This window comes from Tympanuchus pallidicinctus, unplaced genomic scaffold (assembly GCF_026119805.1).
Source record: "Tympanuchus pallidicinctus isolate F22 unplaced genomic scaffold, pur_lepc_1.0 scaffold12, whole genome shotgun sequence".
Taxonomy (NCBI): domain Eukaryota; kingdom Metazoa; phylum Chordata; class Aves; order Galliformes; family Phasianidae; genus Tympanuchus; species Tympanuchus pallidicinctus.
In genome coordinates, this window is record NW_026294637.1 from 19008759 (window position 1) to 19025850 (window position 17092).

A 17092-nucleotide genomic window follows, 5' to 3' on the forward strand; every position below is an offset into this window, starting at 1 on the left:
TTAAGTCGTTTGAAATGAGAGATTTTTCTTTCCTGGCAGCTTTTAACATTATTGCAATTTGTGTCTGGGGGCTGCTGGTGGGAAGTTGTAAATCGAGGCGTTTGCAACAGAAACAGGACAGGATTTCTGGATTTGAAACTGGACCGGATAAATGATCTCTGAGCTGCTGTATATAGTTTTAAATAGTTTGTTGCACTTAAGGGGGGTTGATAGAGGTTTTTAATCACAAAGTCACAGGACTTACTTTCCTTTTGTAACTAGCTAAAAAAGGGCTGCGTTTCGGCGGACGGATGGAGGTTCATAGGAGCCCTTTCTCTTAGAGGGGACAAGTACTCTTCCTTTTGTTTCAGAAATGTATGAAGTAATGGTGCAGTCGACTGAAATGCTGCTGGGATTTGAGATTTTTTTTTTTTACTTTCCCCTCTATCAGAAGCTGTGTGCCAAAGAACCAGTGTCATAATTTCTCCCTCTCCTGCTGAGCTGATGTTGCATTGTTGCATATCCCAGCTGCTCTTTGTGGGGTTTTCGTGAAGCTGTGTGTGAAGTCTCTACCTCATTGTAGTATATGCAGGCAAGACTGCACTCTCCTACAGACGCGTGGAGTAAGCTGTGGTGTAGTTTTTGGCACATAATAAACACGTTGCAGCAAAAAGCCCTCTGTGCTCCTTTCTTTCTACCCATGTGCAGCGGGGGGATGGGCTCCCTGCTCCCGGGTTAAAGCTGTTATCATCTCTCCATGGAGATGAGGTGACTCTGGTACTGGGGGTGATGCAGATACTGGGAGCTGCACTTTCAGGCCCTGGGCCTGAGGCTCCAGCTGGAGCTTGCTTCTCACTGAGGCTGACGTGCTCGGCGCGTTGAAGGGCTGAGAGCAGCCCCATGTGCTGCACGGGGCCTCCCAGGTTTCTGAGATGAGGGTGGCCAGTGCCCTTGGGTGCGGGGGGCCATGGTTCCCTACACGTGTCTCTCCTTCCCTTCTCATGCTTGGCTTTAGGGGCCTGGTTCCCCTTTGCCCCGTAGCGGTGGCAGGCAGTGGCTAAGGGTGCCCATTAGCACAGCTGCGCCTCTGGGCTGCACGGCGGGCTGGGGCCGCGTCGCAGCCCGCAGCGCCCGAACGGGGCCTCAGGGCCGCTGGGCTCAGCGACGAGGCCGCACCGGCCTCCTTCACTCAGCACGACCTCCGGGGGCCGCTGTCGGTGCTCGACGGGGACACGGAGAGGCACCGGGCCGCGCCCCCTCCGGGCCTCTGCGGCAGCGCGGTCCTCCTGCCCGCCAGGGGGCGCTGTGCGCTGCGCGCGCTTCCGGCGTCCACTCCCGCTTCCGGCCCTCCTTTGCGTTCTCTTTCTCTGCGGCAGCCGCAGCCATGGTGAGTCCCGGCCGCCGCCATCCGCCGCCATCGGCCGCCGGGGCGGCTCATCGCGGGGCTCCGGAGCGCGGGGCGGGTTGCTGGGGGGCGGCGGGCCGTAGGGGCGGAGGGCGGCTGGCGAGCGGCGGTGCGTGTCCCCGCAGGGACGCGTGAGGACGAAGACGGTGAAGAAGGCGGCGCGGGTGATCATCGAGAAGTACTACACCCGGCTGGGCAACGACTTCCACACCAACAAGCGCGTGTGCGAGGAGATCGCCATCATCCCCAGCAAGAAGCTGCGGAACAAGATCGCGGGGTGAGGCCCGGGGGGAGCGGAACCCTGCCGTGCTCGGGCCCCGGGGCTCAGCCCGGCTGTGTGTGTGTGTGTGTCTGTCTGTCTGCCGCCCCGTCACGCCGCCTGTCCCACAGGTATGTCACCCACCTGATGAAGCGCATCCAGCGGGGCCCCGTCCGGGGCATCTCCATCAAGCTGCAGGAGGAGGAGAGGGAGCGCCGGGACAACTACGTGCCCGAGGTGCGGCCGGCCGCGCTCACGTGGGCTGGGGGCTCGGGCTGCGGCACGGGGCTGTTTCCTGAGAGCGGTGCTTTCAGAGCGCCGGGCTGCGGAGCGCGTCGCCGAGGGGGCCGGGCACGGGGCAGAGCTGGGACGCACCGTAGCCCAGCACGGCGTTCCCTCGGGCGCTGCCGCCTTCGTTTAGTCGGCACCGTTGCCGGCCGGAGGGCGCTGCCCTTCCTTTCCCTAGCTGAAAATAAACTCGATATCAGCTCGACGCACAGCACGGCCCGAAGCCGCCGTGCAGCAGATGTCGCTGAAGGGCAGCCGTGGTTCGGTGCCACAGCGCTGAGCCGGTCCCACAGCACAGCCACCCCGCGGGGACCCCCCGAACCTGCATTCGAAAGTGATCGTGGTCTGCTGCGTGGCCCGGTCATTGATAGTGCAGGGAGAGGAACCCGAAAGCATTTCCCGTGTTTGGTTGGGTCCATGCCATCCCTCCCAAACCCTGTAGCATTCGGACATCGGCTTTGTGCTCCTCTTCCTGATCTCCTGTAATGCTGTTAGCTGCTGTTTGATTCAGTCTGCTTATTTGTGCTCTTCAGTTCTCCTAGTTTGCTGGTGCTTGGTTTGCTTATTTTAAATCTGGGTAAGCAGATAGTTTTGTAGGCCGGGATGGGGTGATGAGCCCGGCGCCTGGGCTTGGTGTGATTCCTCACTCGTGGTGTCTGGAAGGGAGCAGCACTGTGCAGCTGCTCTCAGAGCCCTTGGGCGTCAGCTGTGTCTGCTGCAGGGGGCTGCGCTCAGCTGCAGATGGGAAGATGGGACAGGTCGCAGCTGCTGAGCGGGGAAGGAGCTGCAGGATGAACCTACTTGTTTCTTACTGGTGTGGTGTAGCCTATAATGGAAGGGAGCGCACAGAGGTCGAGGTCTGGAGAGGGGAATTGCGAGGTGTTTTGATCGGGTTCCTCCTGGCTCACTCCGGTGGGGGCAGTGGATCGGCTCTCCCCAAGGCACAGCCAAACCTTTGCTGTCTCTCTTCTGTCCCCAGGTCTCTGCTCTCGATCAGGAGATCATTGAAGTGGACCCGGACACCAAGGAAATGCTGAAGCTCCTGGTGAGTAGCTCAGGCCACCCTGCGGCCTGGTGCAACCCAGCCCAGGTGGTGACCGTGTCCCCAGCAGTGCTCCTGGGGCTGCTGACAGCCTGGAACGTCCTGTCCCCGTGGCCGGGAGGGCTCCGCCTCCTCCCTCGGTGGGTCTGGGCACACTGCTGACCCCAGGCTCTTTTTCAGGACTTCGGCAGCCTGTCCAACCTGCAGGTCACGCAGCCCACGGTGGGGATGAACTTCAAAACGCCGCGAGGCGCGCTCTGAGCCGCTCGCTGTGTTGCTTTTACAATAAATGTGGGAAACCAAGTCGGCCTGCTCGTTCTTTCAAAGCCCACGGCGGGGCGGAGCGGAGGGCCTCCCTGGGTGCTGCATCCGAGGTATCGCAGTGCGAGGAGGACTTGACACCTTCCTGGTTGTTTGGGGCGAGAGTGCAGAGCTGTTGCTTGGCAATGTTGTTACTAATGTCGGGGTGGTGGAGCGCGGTTGGGAGAAGGCAAACATGGAGCGACCTCAGAGCCTCCCAGCTTTGAGTGGGAAGCTCGCAAGGTCGTGCTGTGCCAGAATAAAAGCTGTCTTTCTGACCGTATCTCTCAGTGCTTAGATGGAAGAGGAAAAGTCTCTGTGTTTATTTCTACAAGGGGAGCGAACTGAGCTGAGCAACGAGCTGTCTGGGAGGAAGCCCATATGGAGACGGGCCCTGGAGCCCCCAGGAGGACCCCCAGGAGATGGGTCTCCTACCACTGTCCCCAGAGAGGGCTGCATTCACCCCACAGCTCCCATCCTGCTGTGCGGAGAACCTACCGGTCCCTGCCATTCTCCCAGGCTCCTCCAGCAGATAAGGGTTCTCAGCCTGTTTCCTTCCCTACCTTTTCCACGATCAGTGTCTGCGTTTGTGTTCAAGCCTGTGGTTTACATGGGTTTTGGTAAGGAGAACATCGGGGCCTGTGCTCAGAACCCACTCAACCCACAGGGCTCCCTGGAGGCCCTGAGCCAAAGGCTCTCCTGACCGTTGGCAGCCATGGCACACACGTTCAGTACCCCATACAAATGAAAAGGCAGAGGGTTTGCTCTTTGGGGGAAACACCTGTATTTATGTTTGCTGTGGAATTTGCTTTCAGTAGTTAGGAAAAAAAACATTTACAACAAATGCAGGCAGGTATGTAAAGTATACTGAGCTGTCACGAGGACAAACCAAACACAGATAGCTTAGAGCTCCCTCAAGCACCGCAGGGATTTAACTTGGAATTTGCAGCTCAGTGTCACCAATCTTTTCACTGTGTAACTAAAATGCAGTGATAACAAAGGCTGCGCACTGGAATAACGATCAATCTGCAGGAAGGCAGGGAAGGCAGCATTACTTGCAGCAACCACAGGATGCTGGTAAACAGAACTGGACTGCCATAGCTGGCTGATGGTGTCGGGCAGCGCTCAGTTAAGGTTTTGCTGAGAACAGCTGCCTGTTACTTAGAATTTTTTAGGCTGATTTCATGATAAACCCAGTAGGCGGTGCAGCCCGCGGTGCCAGGAGTGAAGTCGTGTAGCTCTCCGGTGTATTTCCTCATGTCACGGGCAGAAGTGTAGCCTAGGGATGGAAAGTGCTGCTCTAAAGCCCAGCGTTACTCTGTTGGGTGAAGTGGGAGCTGTGGAACGTGGGAGGCGTTCAGGTGCAATCCCAGCTGTGCCCTCGGGAGTTTGTAACAACTGGGAATAAGCATCAGCATCGAGGGGCAACCTGGGACCGTGGACCTCCATACCTGCATGATTCTGCACCAGGGATTGCACACTGCAAATGGGAACAATGAGCAACGAGCAGTGCAGAGCCATCAGGAACAGCGGCGTCAATAAAACCCAAGACAATCTTCTGGGTGAATTTTAGCAGTCTTGGGGTCTGGCAGGTAGGTATAGAGCAATCCCTGGGGGTAGCCCTGACTCCACCAGCATCTGCAGCCATTTCCAGGCTGTCTTCCACTTACAGGCCTACCCAAGCTGCACATTACCTGTCACCATGTTATTTATCGGGTATTCCTGGAGTGTATGGCATGGAACTTCCTGGCTGGATGCTCTTGAGCCCCTTTTTCCTTCACTGCTGTGTTGGGAGGAATCGTGTGTTACTCTGTGCTGGGTATTTTCTAACAGATTAAGACGCCTCCAAGTCCCCTTGCCATGGCCAGAAATACCTTTCAGGTAGGTTCTGTGCATCCTCCCCTGCTCCTTGCTCGCACTCCTTGCTCACAGTCTCTGGTTCATCAGACAGATTTTCTTCAGGCTGTGATGATCAGTGCAGAATTCATTTAAAATGGTGCACCATTCACAAGAAAGTTTTCAACCCAGCAATACTTTTTGCTTCGAACGTACTGAGGAATGACCTCAAGAGGACAGCGCGCAGTGGGAGCTGAATGATTTGCAGAGAAAGCCAGAGTCCCAGACTCTTAGAATTGGAAGGGCCCCCCCCAACCCCACCCTGCATTGAGCTGCCTGCCCCCAGCCCAGGCTGCCCACCCCTGGCCTTGTCACCTCTGGGGATGGGGCACCCACAGCTGTGGGCAGCAGCACTAGAGGCTGACACAAGTTGTTACAGCACCTACGTGGGGTGTTTCTCACGCACCTGTTCCACAAGGGAATCATCCATTTGCTCCCAAGGAAATCTACCTATTTTTCTCCTGATTTCTGCCGTGAGCAAAAAAAATAAATGAGTGTAACAGCAGCCCAGTGAGCAGCGCTGCGCCCTGAGCAGTGGGGCACCGATTCCTCAGCCCTGGGGAGGAGGCATCGCTCCCAGCAGAAGGAAATCAGCCCTCGGAGCAAGGGGATGGGGCACAGCCCCTCACCTTCCTGCAGGCAGGCGGGGGGCAGCACGAAGTGCCCCAGAGCCACGGGCTGCTGCTTGGCAGTGCTGCTGTTCAGCCACGCCGAGAGGTAACAGGGATGGAACACTGTAGCTCTGCCATCCAGGTACTGCAGGCTCTCGTGTATGCTGGGAAAGAAAAGGGGTGATTTCTAAAGGTAAGCACAACTACGAGCCAAACGGAAGAAGCTTTGGCTTTGATCGGTCTGGAATCAGCAGTGTTCTGTTACCTCCTGCTTGTTTCAGTTTTGTTTTGTTTTGTTTTTTTTTTGCCTGTGGTTACTTCCCTGTTTGCCCCATAAGCCCTGGGGTGGTGCCAACTTTATTTCAGACCCCAGGCTTTCGTAGCAGGTCAGCCCCATTTACCCAGCTACAGGTATCAGCTGGTTCTGCACGCAGGTCTTGCACAGCACTAAGTCCAGGCGGGTTTTATTTCCGCTGGTGTGAGTGCAGATGGATCAGCTCCCACCTTGCTCTGCTCTCCCACAAAAAGCCATGTCAGCAGCCTCACAACGCCATCCCCACCACTGGGGAACGTCAGCGTTAATGCAAGCATTCCCATCAGCTGCACTTCACTGCCTTTTGCCCCCCACAAACCAGCAGAGCCATCAGCGAGCAACAGAGACGGCCAACCCCGAACGGGACCTTCCCAGGTGTGTGCTGGGCACCGGGGGTGGCGCTCAGGGGGGACAGAGCCAACCTGCGGGTATCGGGGTGAGCAGCATCGCTGCTGAAGAGATAGTCGGCGTCCTGCCAGCGGGTGAGCAGCCCTCCGCCAGCCACTGCGGGAGGAAGAGCAGGGTGAGGAGGAAGGTGAACCCCCGTGCGTCACACAGCCCGCTGCGTCCATCACGGCGCAGACACCAGCAGCGTCAGGTGAGCCCAACACCACGCGCCCTCGTGCCGCGCTGTCAGCGCAGCCCAGCTCACCCCCTCACGCACCCCAACGCATTTCCTACACTCTGCTGCGAATCCCCCGCCCCGTTCCGTGCTCCCCCCGCCCCAGCGCGTCCCCACACACCCCAAGACAGCCCCACAACCACCCCACGGCTCACCCCACAGCTGCCGGGGGCCGGGCTGGACGCTGTGGGAGAACCAGGCCTGGCAGCCCTTAAACATGGCGGCGGGAAGCTGAGGGGCAGCGGCGGGAAACGCTGAGGGGTGAGGGGGGGGGGGGGGGGGAATGAGCCAAGGCTGGGAGCGCAGCTTTCCGGCCAGGAATGTTCAGACCAAACCCTGTTTTCAGGTATTTTAATCTGAGGTGAGGAGCTCGTCAGCAAACGACGCGTCCTTGAGTAAAGCGTGGGGCAAAGCAGAAAGGCAGAGGTTTGCACACATCTCATTGCTCAGCATAGGCAGCGCAAATGCAACAGAGCGATCTACAAAACAAGCCGGAACTGCGTCAACCTCGAGCAACACAATCTTCATCCATGAAAGCACTGCGAGAACTCAGCCCAGAGCTGAGATCTGCACCCACCACGTCCAGCTGGACCCAGCAGCACGACGTCACCACAGCAGCCCCCCAGGAGCCACAGCAGCGCTCAGGTTGGGTAATGCCTCCCCAGGCAGCTCCCTGCGCCCTGAAAATCATAATTTTGTCTTTTCTGGTTTTATTGGGTAAAATTTGTGTACAATTCAGACCGGTGAAGAGCTCCAGTGGCAGTGCAGATACTGAGAGCTACGTGCTCAGATAAGCCAAGATAGAACGCTGCTCCAAGTCAAAGGTATTTTAACACAAGCTCCAGCAATTGTTTATGGAGAACAGCTGTTGGAGAGCAGGCTTTACTGATTTATTGCTATTAATTCTGTTCCTTTCCTGGGGAACACACAAGTTTCAGAGTTGTGAATTTGCACAGTTATGCACAAGTTTCAAAGGCATGAATTTGCATTATAAATTTTCACAATTCCAATCCCAATCAGCTTGCTTTGCATCTTCCTTCATCCTAAGCAACAGGTCAGGGTACCTTCAACAGCATCTCCGTATTTGCAAACCATCTGCTGCATGCCTGAAGGCTGCAAGGCAGCACCCCCCCTTCCCCATTCCCATCCCCTCCCCTCCATAACTCCCCCCCCCCCCATGCTTTTCCAGGAGCACAGATTTCAGAGCACTGCTGCTAACCCTAGGAGAGCATCCTAAAGGAATTTCATGATGAAGATGCTTGCTCTTTGCCATCCTACCCAGAAGTGTGATGCAAAAAAGGACAGAAGCTCAAGCTCATTTCCACTTGAAATGCAGAATTCTTCAGACCTGCATGGGAGAGAGGAGATTGATATCAATTGCTCTGTGCACTGCTTCAACTGCTAAATTATTTTTTAAGAACCTGTTCTTCCAATGCAACCATTTTTTAGCTTTCGAGACTTTCCAGCCTCTCAGTATTGCAGGTTTTTGTGCTGCTAATTAAGAGTACCCTCTTCCTCCCCTGTTCACTTCACCCCTATTTTCTCCCGTTCCTGAATACCAGCACCCCTCCCAGCCTTTGCAGGAAGAGCTCAAAAGCATTTTGGAAAACAGAGGCAGGTAAAGCACTGTGATCCTTCTACACCTCAAGAAGTTAAGCCCAAGAGTTCCCTTCCTGCTCCATCCTAAAGTTCACGTGACTCATGACCCATGAGTCAGCCTAAAACCCTTGTTTCCCGAGCTAGCTGGGAGGGAACTTCCCTGGAAAAGGCTCAGCTCCCACTGTCAATATTCAACCAGCCTCAAACAGAGATCTCAGCAAAGGAGTTTCAGTTTCAAGCTGTACTGCAGTTCTTTCAGCCATGATGCAGTTTTCTCCATCATGGGTAGGGCTTGCTATTCACACCAAGCTGACTCTGCCATGCCCACCGCAGGCTAACCATCCTGCCTTCCCTGAGGTGCAGGGGATTTCCAAGCAGGGGAACTTCCAGACCCTGTGATGCCATTCTCCTGGCTGGTGGGGAGGAAAAGCACTGAAATGGGCAGTGACAGCTCGTATTGGCGGCCTGCAGACGTTCCAAAGAGCTTTGCTCCAAGCGACTGCTCTCTTCTGGGAGGAAAAGCAGGGCTCCTAGGCTGGGTGCGGGTGAGCAGCGGTTGTAATATTAAGCAGAAAGAGCTTCAGAACAGCCCTGCTAGCTGCCAGTGGGAACAAGGGGATCTTGTGATCGTTCGTCCTGTTGTTGGCTCTGTGGGCTATTTAGGGGGCCTCCCTTTACCCACAGGACGTCACTCACCGTGCTCATCCCGGGCACAGCTCAGAAGTCGGGATCTAAGGAGAGAAAGAAGCGATGTCAGGGCCCAGAACGATGGAGCTCAGGGCCACGGGCGCTCACGGCCACGGGGCCGGCAGCACAGGGTAGAGGAGGAGGCGGCCATACCCCACTTGTAGACCTGCGGCTCTTTCAGGGTCTCGTGCTCCACCTTGCACGTGTAGACGGCGTCGCTGCTGGGCGTGAAGTCGGCGTACACCAGGCGCTGGAAGCTCCAGTCGTCGTTGAAGGACATGTCGGAGTACTGCGCGCCCTCCATGGGCACGCCGTCCTTCATCAGCGTGATGGAGATCTTGGGCGGGTGGAAGCCGGACGCGAAGCAGTTGAGGACGTTCTTGGTGCCCGCGGAGGCGGGGAAGCGGGAGTACACCTGTACCTTGGGCGTCACTGCGGGGACGGAGGGGTGCTGAGCGGGGGGAGCCCCGCAAGGGGAGCGACCCCAAAGGAGGGGTCAGCACCCCGCGCCCGCGCTCCCGCCCGGCCCCGGCACTCACGATCGGCCTGCGCCAGCCCGAGCAGGGCCACCAGGGCCACCAGCATCACCGCCGCCTTCCCCATCGCTCCTCCGTCCGCTCCGCACCGCGCTTCTCGGGGAATGGCCCCGCCCGCCGCTCGCTTGCGCCCGCTGGAACCGCAGCCAATGGTGGCGCTGTAAGCCCGCCGCGTCACCTGTCTCCGGGCAGAGCGGCGGTGTAGAGGTTACGGAGCCGGAGCGGCGCGGCCCACGGCGCCTGCGCACGGCAGGAGCACCGCTTTCGTTTTCGCTTTCTCTTTCCCGAAAGCGGGTGGGCGTGGCCTAACGTGGTGGGGGGGGCTGCGCAGGCGCACTGAGTCGACGGGCGGTGCCGCGCGGCACGGCGCGTGCGCGACAGCTACAGCGCGGGAAACCGTAAAAGGCGGCGGGCGGGGCAGCGCGGCCCCGTAGAGGGCGGCGGGGGTGGCGGGGCCGCGTCATGGCGGAGGGCGGCGAGCCCGTGGTGAGTGCCCGCCCTGCCCTGATGCGGGGCTGCGCTGCTGCTGCGTTCGCTCTGAAGCCTTACCGGTGTCCCCGTTGCCGTCCCTTTCTTCCCCCAGATCCTCGAGGACTACCTGCTGGTGGAAGATGCTCCTCTGCTGGAGGAGATGGCCGAGGAAGACGAGGAGCTCGACCTGTACAATGAAATGACGTTTGGGCTGGGTAAGGTCAGAAGGAGCCCGGATTCGGGCTGACCACCAGCAGCTGTAGGACTGCGGATGGAGGGGGTGGTGAGGAAGGTGGTCCTGAGCAGGGGCTGAGCTGGGGGGTGGGGGTGTCTGTTTGCCCTCAGTGTGCTCTGCTTCTTCCTTCAAGACCGTGACTCCACTGAGGAGGATGCCACCAAAACCCCGGTGCCTCCAGAGAGGAGCCCTGAGCTTTTGGAGTCTGAAGAACAGCCCCGAGTGGTGGAGGGGCAGCCACCGACAGAGGAGCAGAGAGAGCTCCAGGGCCAAGGTGGGACAGAGGCAGAGGCTGAGCAGGTGGGCTCTGAGGAGGAGGAGGAAGAAGAGGAGGAAGAGCAGGGAGTTGAGGAACAGGAGGATGAGGAGGAACCCAACGACTTGGGAGACCCAGCAGTGATGAGAGCTGTACAGAGCAAGCCCACGCTGGAGGTGATGCCTGGTTGGGGTGGGATGGGACCCTGAGTGAAATCCCTGGGGTCCCCCAGTGCCCAAGCAGAGTCGGTGGTGTGGTCCTGCTGCTCCTTTCTCCATCTTTGTATTGTGGACTGTGTCCCATGGGGGGCCAAGGGGTGGTTCTGGGAGGTAACAAGGTCGTGCCCGTGGTGCTTTTGCAAAGTGTACATCACTAACTGTTCTCTTTGCTCTCAGAGCCAGGACTCAGCGGTGCTGGACAGCAGGATTGGCTCTGACTGGGCAGAATTTGGCCAAGAGGACATGGTAAAAACATTCCCTCCACACTAGTAACAGAGACTGAGTGTCACTTGCCTCTCCTCTCCCCGTGCTGATCTCTGTTTGTCTTCCAGCTGGCAATGGATCCCATGGCATGGGGCTCTTGCCCCAGCAGCATTCCACCCCACCACATGCTAGAGGTGCGTCCTTGGGGCTCTACCTGTGTGTCCCTTATGGTGCTGAGCAGTCAAGGCTCCATTTCCTTCATCTGCCATCTCCTCCCACAGGACAAAGCCATCCTGCAGGTCCTGGAGAGGCCGCCTACTGCCACCAACATGGCCCTCGACTTCCTCGGCTCCCCTGTGCAGAGGGGGTATGTGGGTTCCCCACGGCACAAGCGCCCTGACTTCAGAGGGATGTCTCCCAAGTCTTTCCCCCAGCACTTCCTCCAGCAGGTACAGGTTTTCAGAGTTTTTGCTCCTCTGCCTTCCCTGCTCCAGAAGCTGTCCCAAGCTCTGAGATGCTTCTATGTTGTATGGGACCTATTATGAGGCTGGGATCTGTGGCTGTGCCTTGCTGATCCCAGTAACATCTTACTCCTGCAGCAACCTCTGATACCATGCTCCACATCCTCCCCTCGGCCCTTCCCACCACCCCGCAGAGCCTCTCCTTTCTTTACTTCCAACCAGGTAATGGAGCGAGCTGTTGGCCACTAATCCCACAGATGGTGCTGTATCCTGGAAGATGCTTCTGAGCACGTCTCAGCATCTCTCCCAAGTGGCAGCCTTTGCAGCTCAGTCTCATCCTGGGCACTCTTCTTTATCTTTGATGGGGATGGTTATAGCTGTTGCTTCTTAAATACATTTATCCTGATGTTCCTGCACTGGGCCTGTTTGGTAGCACGTTGGAGCACCTTTGATGGACCTGGGCTGTACCAGGCAGCAGCATAACACTAGAGTACCCTTGCCTTGCCCAGATATGGGAGCATGGAATGTGGCTTTGGTAGAGCCCAGCCATCCCTCCAGGTGCCCCTGGACAGCAGGGTACCCTGCCACCTGACCACTTTTCCCTTCCTTTCCAGTCTGCAGGGTACATCTCTCCAGGCCCTTTCAGTCCCCTGTCGCCCAACATTGGCACTCCACCACGGTCTCTCGCCATGCACTTTGGCCCAATGTCTCATTCTCTGGATCCTTCTGTCTTCTTCAGCCCCTCCACCAGTGGCCAGCTCAACCTCAGGTAGCAGGGATGGCGAGTGGGGTGCCTGCCTGGGGGCAGGAGAGGGCTGCAGCCCTCATGGAAGCTGGTAGCTCCGTGGGGGTGGCTCAAGTGTGGGAGCTGAGCTGTGGTTATGATGGCGAGGAGGCATCTGGTCTGGGTGAGGTCAGGATGGACAGCATGCCATGGGCACGTCACCATCTGTTGTCTGAAGGTCAAGGGAGCTGGTGGCCCTTGTGGCACTCAGCCAAGACCAGAGATGCGTCCTGAACGCATCAGAGATGCGTTGGAGCTGCTGTATTGTCTTCAGTCCTCATTGTCCTTTTGCAGCGTGCCCAGCCACCTCACTCAGCTGCACCCGCAGCACCAGCGCATCCTGACCCAGCGGCAGCAGCAGGGTGGGACATTGCAGAGGTATGGGGTTTACAGGGGGGGCTTAGGGGTGCCTCAGGGGGGATCTGAGTGCTCACAGTAGGCTGTGGTCTTCCCTGTGACAGCGTCTCCCCCAAGAAGCTGTGGTCCCCTAAAGCTGACCCTTGTGCTGGGCTGATGACCTGCAAGGAGAAGGACTGGGTTGTCAAGGTGGAGATGATCCAGCTGCAGAGTGAGAACTTGGATGATGATTATTACTACCAGGTGAGCTGCTTCTGTGGGGTCTTGTGGTCACCCAGCTCCTTGGAGCTACACATTCACACCTGAGGAAGCTGGAAAATGCAGGGACTTGAGGTGCTGAGTCCTGTGCAGGAATGGGACAGGATGGTCCTATGTTGTCCTTCTGGCTGCCTGCAGACCTACTACCACCGGCTGGAGCGCAAGCAGGCAGAGGAAGAGCTGCTGGGTGGGCGCAACAAGCAGGAGCCCCCCAAACTGGTGACACCATTCATTCAGAAAGTGGAGACCTACAATTCCGGTGAGGGGCTGTTGCTGAGGTTGGGATATGAGGCATGGGACACACTCTTACCACGAGTGCTCTCTTCCTGCTCTCTTCCAGTGGTGCGCATTGCTGGCTCGCTGGGCCAGGTCGCTGTATCCACCTGCTACAGCCCCCGGCGGGCCATCGATGCTGTGCACCATGCCCTGGTGGAGGAGGTAGGTGAAGGAGGACACCAGGCTCCAAGCTTCCTTCCATGTCTTGGAGAAGTTTAGGAGGAGTGATAGGAGCTACCCTGGCTGTGGGTGTCGGATGGGGCATGCAGAGTAGGGCTGCATGTCACTTTATGGCATCAACAGGGTGGGATGGGACAGCCGGTGGTGGCTGTGGCCGCTGTGCAGGGTTGGTCTTTGTCCTGAAGCCACTTTGATCCCCAGGGAGCAGCTGGCCCAGAGCTGTGCTGGCAGCGGTGTCTGGTGCTGGCTGTAACTGTGCCTTCCTTTCTCCCCTCCTGAAGGCTGCGGGGAGCCACCGGCTTCGAGCGCTGCACAGGATTGAGAGGGTGAGTGGCGGTGGCCCCGCTTTGCGGCATGCTGGGATGGAGCAGAGGCTTGTCCAAGGAGCTCTGTGGGGGAGGTCTGCCTGGGTGTGGGGGGTTTTGAACATTCAGCAAATGCTCCAAGCTGGCCACTTATCTCTTGGCATTTCTTTAGCTGTTCCTGCAACTGCTGGAGGTGGAAGAGATGCAGCGGAAGATGTCCTTAGCCACAGAAGAGCAGGAGCACAAGACCCAGGAAGTGGGACGGATCTATCAGGCCCTGAATATCAGAGCCTGCAGCAGTGAGGAGTAAGATATGCTGTGGTGAAGTAGGGGTGGGCAGCATGCCCTGATCCTAGCTGTGTTCCCTGTAATCATGTGTAATGGGATTCTGTCCTTTGCACGTCACCCTTATTTGTGGTGCCCCTATCTACAAGCCTTGTCCTCCACTGAAGATGCATGGGAGTGAGGGAGATGTCAGTTCATCTCCTAGATGGGCAGAAGGGCTTCGAGTCTCTCAGGGTTTGTGCCAATGGGAGCCTTCATCCCCAGGGAGGCTGAGGATGAGTTCCTGCAGGTCCTGTGTGTTCGGAAAGGCAAGAAACTCACAGCACGGCTGCTGCCCCACCTGGCCCCAGAGCAAGCAGAGAAGATCCTGCTGACCATCACCCACCACCTGCCCTTCCTCATGAAGAAGGATGTGCCAGATGAGGCGAGCACCTCCAGCCTGGGGCAGGGGGTGCTGGGTTATTTTCTTCTATCCCTTTTCCTGGAACTGGCTATCTTGTTGGGTCTCAGCTAGGCTGGGTGGATGGTTGGGTTGATATGGGAAAATGGCCTATGAAGGGTAGGCTCAGAGCTTTGCTTCCCCTGTTGAAGTGGAGAAGGAGGAAGGTTGCCAGGAGGTGTTAGGGTAGTTCTGGTGGATATGTGTCCCTAGGATGTGTGGGGGTCCCTGAATGTGGGATGCAGGCATTTGGGCTAGGACTCAAGGATGGGGATGGGACTGCTGTGGGTCAAGCAGTCTCAGATCCCTGCTCTCCCCTCTGCCCTGCCCAGTCTCTCCCCCTGCTCTACAGCCCTTTGAATGAGGTGGTGGGCAGGATGACCTTCAGCAGGCTCATTGAGGTCCTGCAGGAGATGACCAGGACCCTGCCTGAGTCTGCTGAGCTCCCACTCACTATGGCCTTGAAGAACCAGGTATGTTGGTATCCCCACTATCCAAAAGGCACCGCAGATGAACAGGCAGCCATGATACAATTCCTGGTGCATCCCCACAGTTTGGCATCTCCTTGCTCTACTCCCTGCTGAGCCGTGGCGAGGGACTGTTGTCCTCTGAGACACCACTGGAGCCACACATTGGGGACTTTGAGACGTGGTGAGGAGATGGGACCTCAAATGTGGCTGGGGCTGGCTGACCAACGCAATACTCACGGTCTCCTTGGTGTCCCCAGGACAGACACTGTATTCCTGGTTGCTCGGGAGCTGTCACAAGTGCCCAAGGCTTTGCTGGTAGAGCCACTTTTTTTGCCCAGCAATCTCCTCTCGCTCTTCTGCCGCTACCTGGACAAGCAGACTGTCCACCACCTGGAGGCCAAGATGGAGTGAGTACTGCCTGGTGCTGCCTTGTAGAGAAAGGGGATCTGTTGGGACCAGATCTTTGGGAAGAGAAGTGGTAATATGCAAATCTGCAGACCCCCATTATGCTGGAGGACACGAGCCCACACAGAGCAAGCGGTTTGCCCCCCTGCTGGTCCCTAGTGCCATGAAGCTTGCAGTGCTTGCTTTGACTTGAGCAGATCTGGTGTGCTCTGTGTGCATCTTTCTGGGACGAATAAAAGTGGGGGCAGAAAGCTGCAGAATCCCTACTGCAGTCTGGCTGGGCAAGCTCTAGGTGGTGGCTGGGCAGGTAGGCTCCTGGTGGCTGCCACCAGTGTGGTGTGACAAACCTGATACTTCAACCTTGCTCCTTCTCCATAGGTGCTCCCCACTGCCGTCAGAGGCTCCCATGCTATGCTAGGCCCTGAGAGCGAGACAGAGCCAATGCAAGGACTTTGAGTTTTGAAGCAACCGCAACTCGGGTGCTGGGCACTTTGGGTGAGCCGTGTGCTGGCTGGGGACGTGGGTAACTTATTTTGGCCTCACACCCTGCAGCAGCGCTTGGCAGGTGCTGAGGCCACTCTGCACTGGGGCGCTGGGAGCACCTGCAGGGGGTGAGTTTGTGTATAGCACTTGAAATAAAATAAAAAGGTGATTAACAAGCGCTTGCAGCTCCTGTGGGTGGTCTCTGCTGTGTGCGAGTAAGCTGGATCTGATAGAGGCATTGCTGGAGCACGGGCCTGGAGACACAGGTTGGGGATAGAGAGCATCCAAGAGTGCAGAAAGAAACAGAAGACCCAGAAGGAAGTTAAAGAGAATTGTAGGAAAAGGCAGTGATGAAAGTGGATGTGGAAGTGTTGGAGGGTCACAGCTTGCTTGGATCTGAGTGGCAGGGAGAAGATGAGCAGAGAAAGGAAAGGTCTGCACACAGGAGGGGACACAGTGGGGTATCTGTGTGCACTGGAAGAGCGGTCTGAACACATGGCTGAGGACAAAGCCCCTCTTATGCTGAGGGCTTGGAGGTGTCATGATGGAACACTTTGGAGTTACAGTGTCATCTTTCCGTTATTTAAATATGGCTATGACTGTCACAGCTTACCCCCAGGTCTGCCTCTAGGACTGAGGCGTGCCTAGGTATAATACTTAGGGTTTAGATATCTTGGTGGTGGCTGCCTGACTTCTAGCCTGTACAGTGGCATTCCTCCTAATCCTAGGGGGGGACACTATAGAATCGCAGACTTCCTGGGCTGTGAGGGCACACTGCTGGCTCATTGCCCGCTCCCCTCCCCAGGTCCTTTTTGGCAGGGCTGTGCTCCATCCTTACACCTCCAGCTTGTGCTGATAGCAGCTGTTCCATGTCCCAGATGCACACCTTGCACTTGGCTTTGCTGGACCCAGTGAGGTTCTCCTGAGCCCATTGCTCAGCCTGCCTGGGTTCCTCAGGAGGGCATCTGTCTCATGCACTTAGATAACTGGCACGTCATAAATAGTTCAGGATGCCTGTATTGAAGCATCTGGCTTTAGCATGTAGAGAGGTTGAAACTGAAGACCCAAAAGCAGCTTCAGAGCTCTGATATAGTCTTTGCCTCGCGGCAGAAAGGAGGACGGCAGCAAGGCTTTCGAGGTGAGGACGGGCAACGTGCTGTTCTCTATTCCCTGCAGAGCGCAGCCCGATAGGTGTGGGGGGGATAAGGAGGCACAGGGGCAGCTTGCAGCCACCATGGCACCGCTCCGACGAAGGCCGTGCTTGGGGCCAGGGCTCTTTTTGCCCTTCGGCTGTGATTTTCAGCATCCCAGCAGGGGCGCCGGGCTGCAAGACGGCAGATAATGGCACGCACGTCGGCGGGCCCGCCGAGCCTCCCGCAGCCGCTCATTGGCTCCCCCTGCTGGCCGACAGCCGGCTATGCCCAATCGCGAGGCTCCGCCCGTCCCTAAGCTCCGCCCCCAAGCTTTA

General features: G+C 57.3%; 4 protein-coding genes and 1 non-coding gene across 6 annotated transcripts; 3 read left to right on the top strand and 2 right to left on the bottom strand.

The window, feature by feature from the left end:
• The first annotated feature begins 1279 nt into the window (after nucleotides 1-1279).
• On the top strand, nucleotides 1280-3276 carry RPS17 (ribosomal protein S17). The gene is made up of 5 exons (XM_052672144.1): nucleotides 1280-1366; nucleotides 1510-1661; nucleotides 1775-1880; nucleotides 2911-2976; nucleotides 3154-3276. The coding sequence occupies exons 1-5, from the start codon at nucleotides 1364-1366 to the stop codon at nucleotides 3232-3234; spliced, it is 408 nt and encodes a 135-aa protein (XP_052528104.1). The 5' UTR covers nucleotides 1280-1363; the 3' UTR covers nucleotides 3235-3276.
• LOC128075677 (small nucleolar RNA SNORA71) lies at nucleotides 2252-2383 on the top strand. Its single transcript, XR_008203954.1, has one exon. It is a non-coding gene; the product is annotated as a small nucleolar RNA SNORA71 (small nucleolar RNA).
• A 751-nt stretch (nucleotides 3277-4027) lies between the features above and the next one.
• TERB2 (telomere repeat binding bouquet formation protein 2) lies at nucleotides 4028-6934 on the bottom strand. Its single transcript, XM_052672369.1, has 7 exons — nucleotides 6871-6934; nucleotides 6516-6645; nucleotides 5799-5944; nucleotides 5576-5637; nucleotides 5148-5236; nucleotides 4968-5056; nucleotides 4028-4552 (listed from the first exon to the last, which is right to left on the bottom strand). The coding sequence occupies exons 1-7, from the start codon at nucleotides 6932-6934 to the stop codon at nucleotides 4431-4433; spliced, it is 702 nt and encodes a 233-aa protein (XP_052528329.1). The 3' UTR covers nucleotides 4028-4430.
• Nucleotides 6935-7874: 940 nt separating this feature from the next.
• On the bottom strand, nucleotides 7875-9676 carry B2M (beta-2-microglobulin). Its single transcript, XM_052672145.1, has 4 exons — nucleotides 9541-9676; nucleotides 9155-9433; nucleotides 9011-9045; nucleotides 7875-8063 (listed from the first exon to the last, which is right to left on the bottom strand). Exons 1-3 carry the CDS (start codon nucleotides 9602-9604, stop codon nucleotides 9032-9034), a joined length of 357 nt encoding a protein of 118 aa, XP_052528105.1. The 5' UTR covers nucleotides 9605-9676; the 3' UTR covers nucleotides 7875-8063; nucleotides 9011-9031.
• A 236-nt stretch (nucleotides 9677-9912) lies between these two features.
• PATL2 (PAT1 homolog 2) lies at nucleotides 9913-15802 on the top strand. Of its 2 annotated transcripts, XM_052672099.1 has the most exons (19): nucleotides 9913-10023; nucleotides 10121-10223; nucleotides 10377-10675; nucleotides 10895-10963; nucleotides 11050-11115; nucleotides 11203-11370; nucleotides 11521-11604; nucleotides 11997-12151; nucleotides 12461-12544; nucleotides 12628-12766; nucleotides 12920-13040; nucleotides 13122-13219; nucleotides 13519-13563; nucleotides 13715-13848; nucleotides 14092-14251; nucleotides 14599-14739; nucleotides 14820-14917; nucleotides 14994-15143; nucleotides 15520-15802. In XM_052672099.1, the coding sequence occupies exons 1-19, from the start codon at nucleotides 10000-10002 to the stop codon at nucleotides 15557-15559; spliced, it is 2178 nt and encodes a 725-aa protein (XP_052528059.1). In that variant the 5' UTR covers nucleotides 9913-9999; the 3' UTR covers nucleotides 15560-15802. The 2 variants fall into 2 exon arrangements, with proteins under 2 accessions (XP_052528059.1, XP_052528060.1); XM_052672100.1 differs by lacking the exon at nucleotides 11521-11604.
• The last annotated feature ends 1290 nt before the right edge of the window (nucleotides 15803-17092 follow it).

Excerpts from the sequence above, each read along its gene's own strand:
- TERB2 (XM_052672369.1), bottom strand. The coding sequence starts at position 6,934 with ATGTTTAAGGGCTGCCAGGCCTGGTTCTCCCACAGCGTCCAGCCCGGC. Across the intron at positions 5,638-5,798 it reads CCCCGCCTGCCTGCAGGAAG|AAATCAGGAGAAAAATAGGT; the intron begins GTGAGGGGCTGT and ends TGCTCACGGCAG. Across the intron at positions 4,553-4,967 it reads GATAAATAACATGGTGACAG|GCTACACTTCTGCCCGTGAC; the intron begins GTAATGTGCAGC and ends TTCCATCCCTAG.
- B2M (XM_052672145.1), bottom strand. The coding sequence starts at position 9,604 with ATGGGGAAGGCGGCGGTGATGCTGGTGGCCCTGGTGGCCCTGCTCGGG. Across the intron at positions 9,434-9,540 it reads CGGGCTGGCGCAGGCCGATC|TGACGCCCAAGGTACAGGTG; the intron begins GTGAGTGCCGGG and ends CCGTCCCCGCAG.
- RPS17 (XM_052672144.1), top strand. Across the intron at positions 1,662-1,774 it reads CTGCGGAACAAGATCGCGGG|GTATGTCACCCACCTGATGA; the intron begins GTGAGGCCCGGG and ends CCTGTCCCACAG. Across the intron at positions 2,977-3,153 it reads AGGAAATGCTGAAGCTCCTG|GACTTCGGCAGCCTGTCCAA; the intron begins GTGAGTAGCTCA and ends GCTCTTTTTCAG.
- PATL2 (XM_052672099.1), top strand. The coding sequence starts at position 10,000 with ATGGCGGAGGGCGGCGAGCCCGTG. Across the intron at positions 12,545-12,627 it reads CAGGGTGGGACATTGCAGAG|CGTCTCCCCCAAGAAGCTGT; the intron begins GTATGGGGTTTA and ends TCCCTGTGACAG. Across the intron at positions 13,849-14,091 it reads AGAGCCTGCAGCAGTGAGGA|GGAGGCTGAGGATGAGTTCC; the intron begins GTAAGATATGCT and ends CTTCATCCCCAG.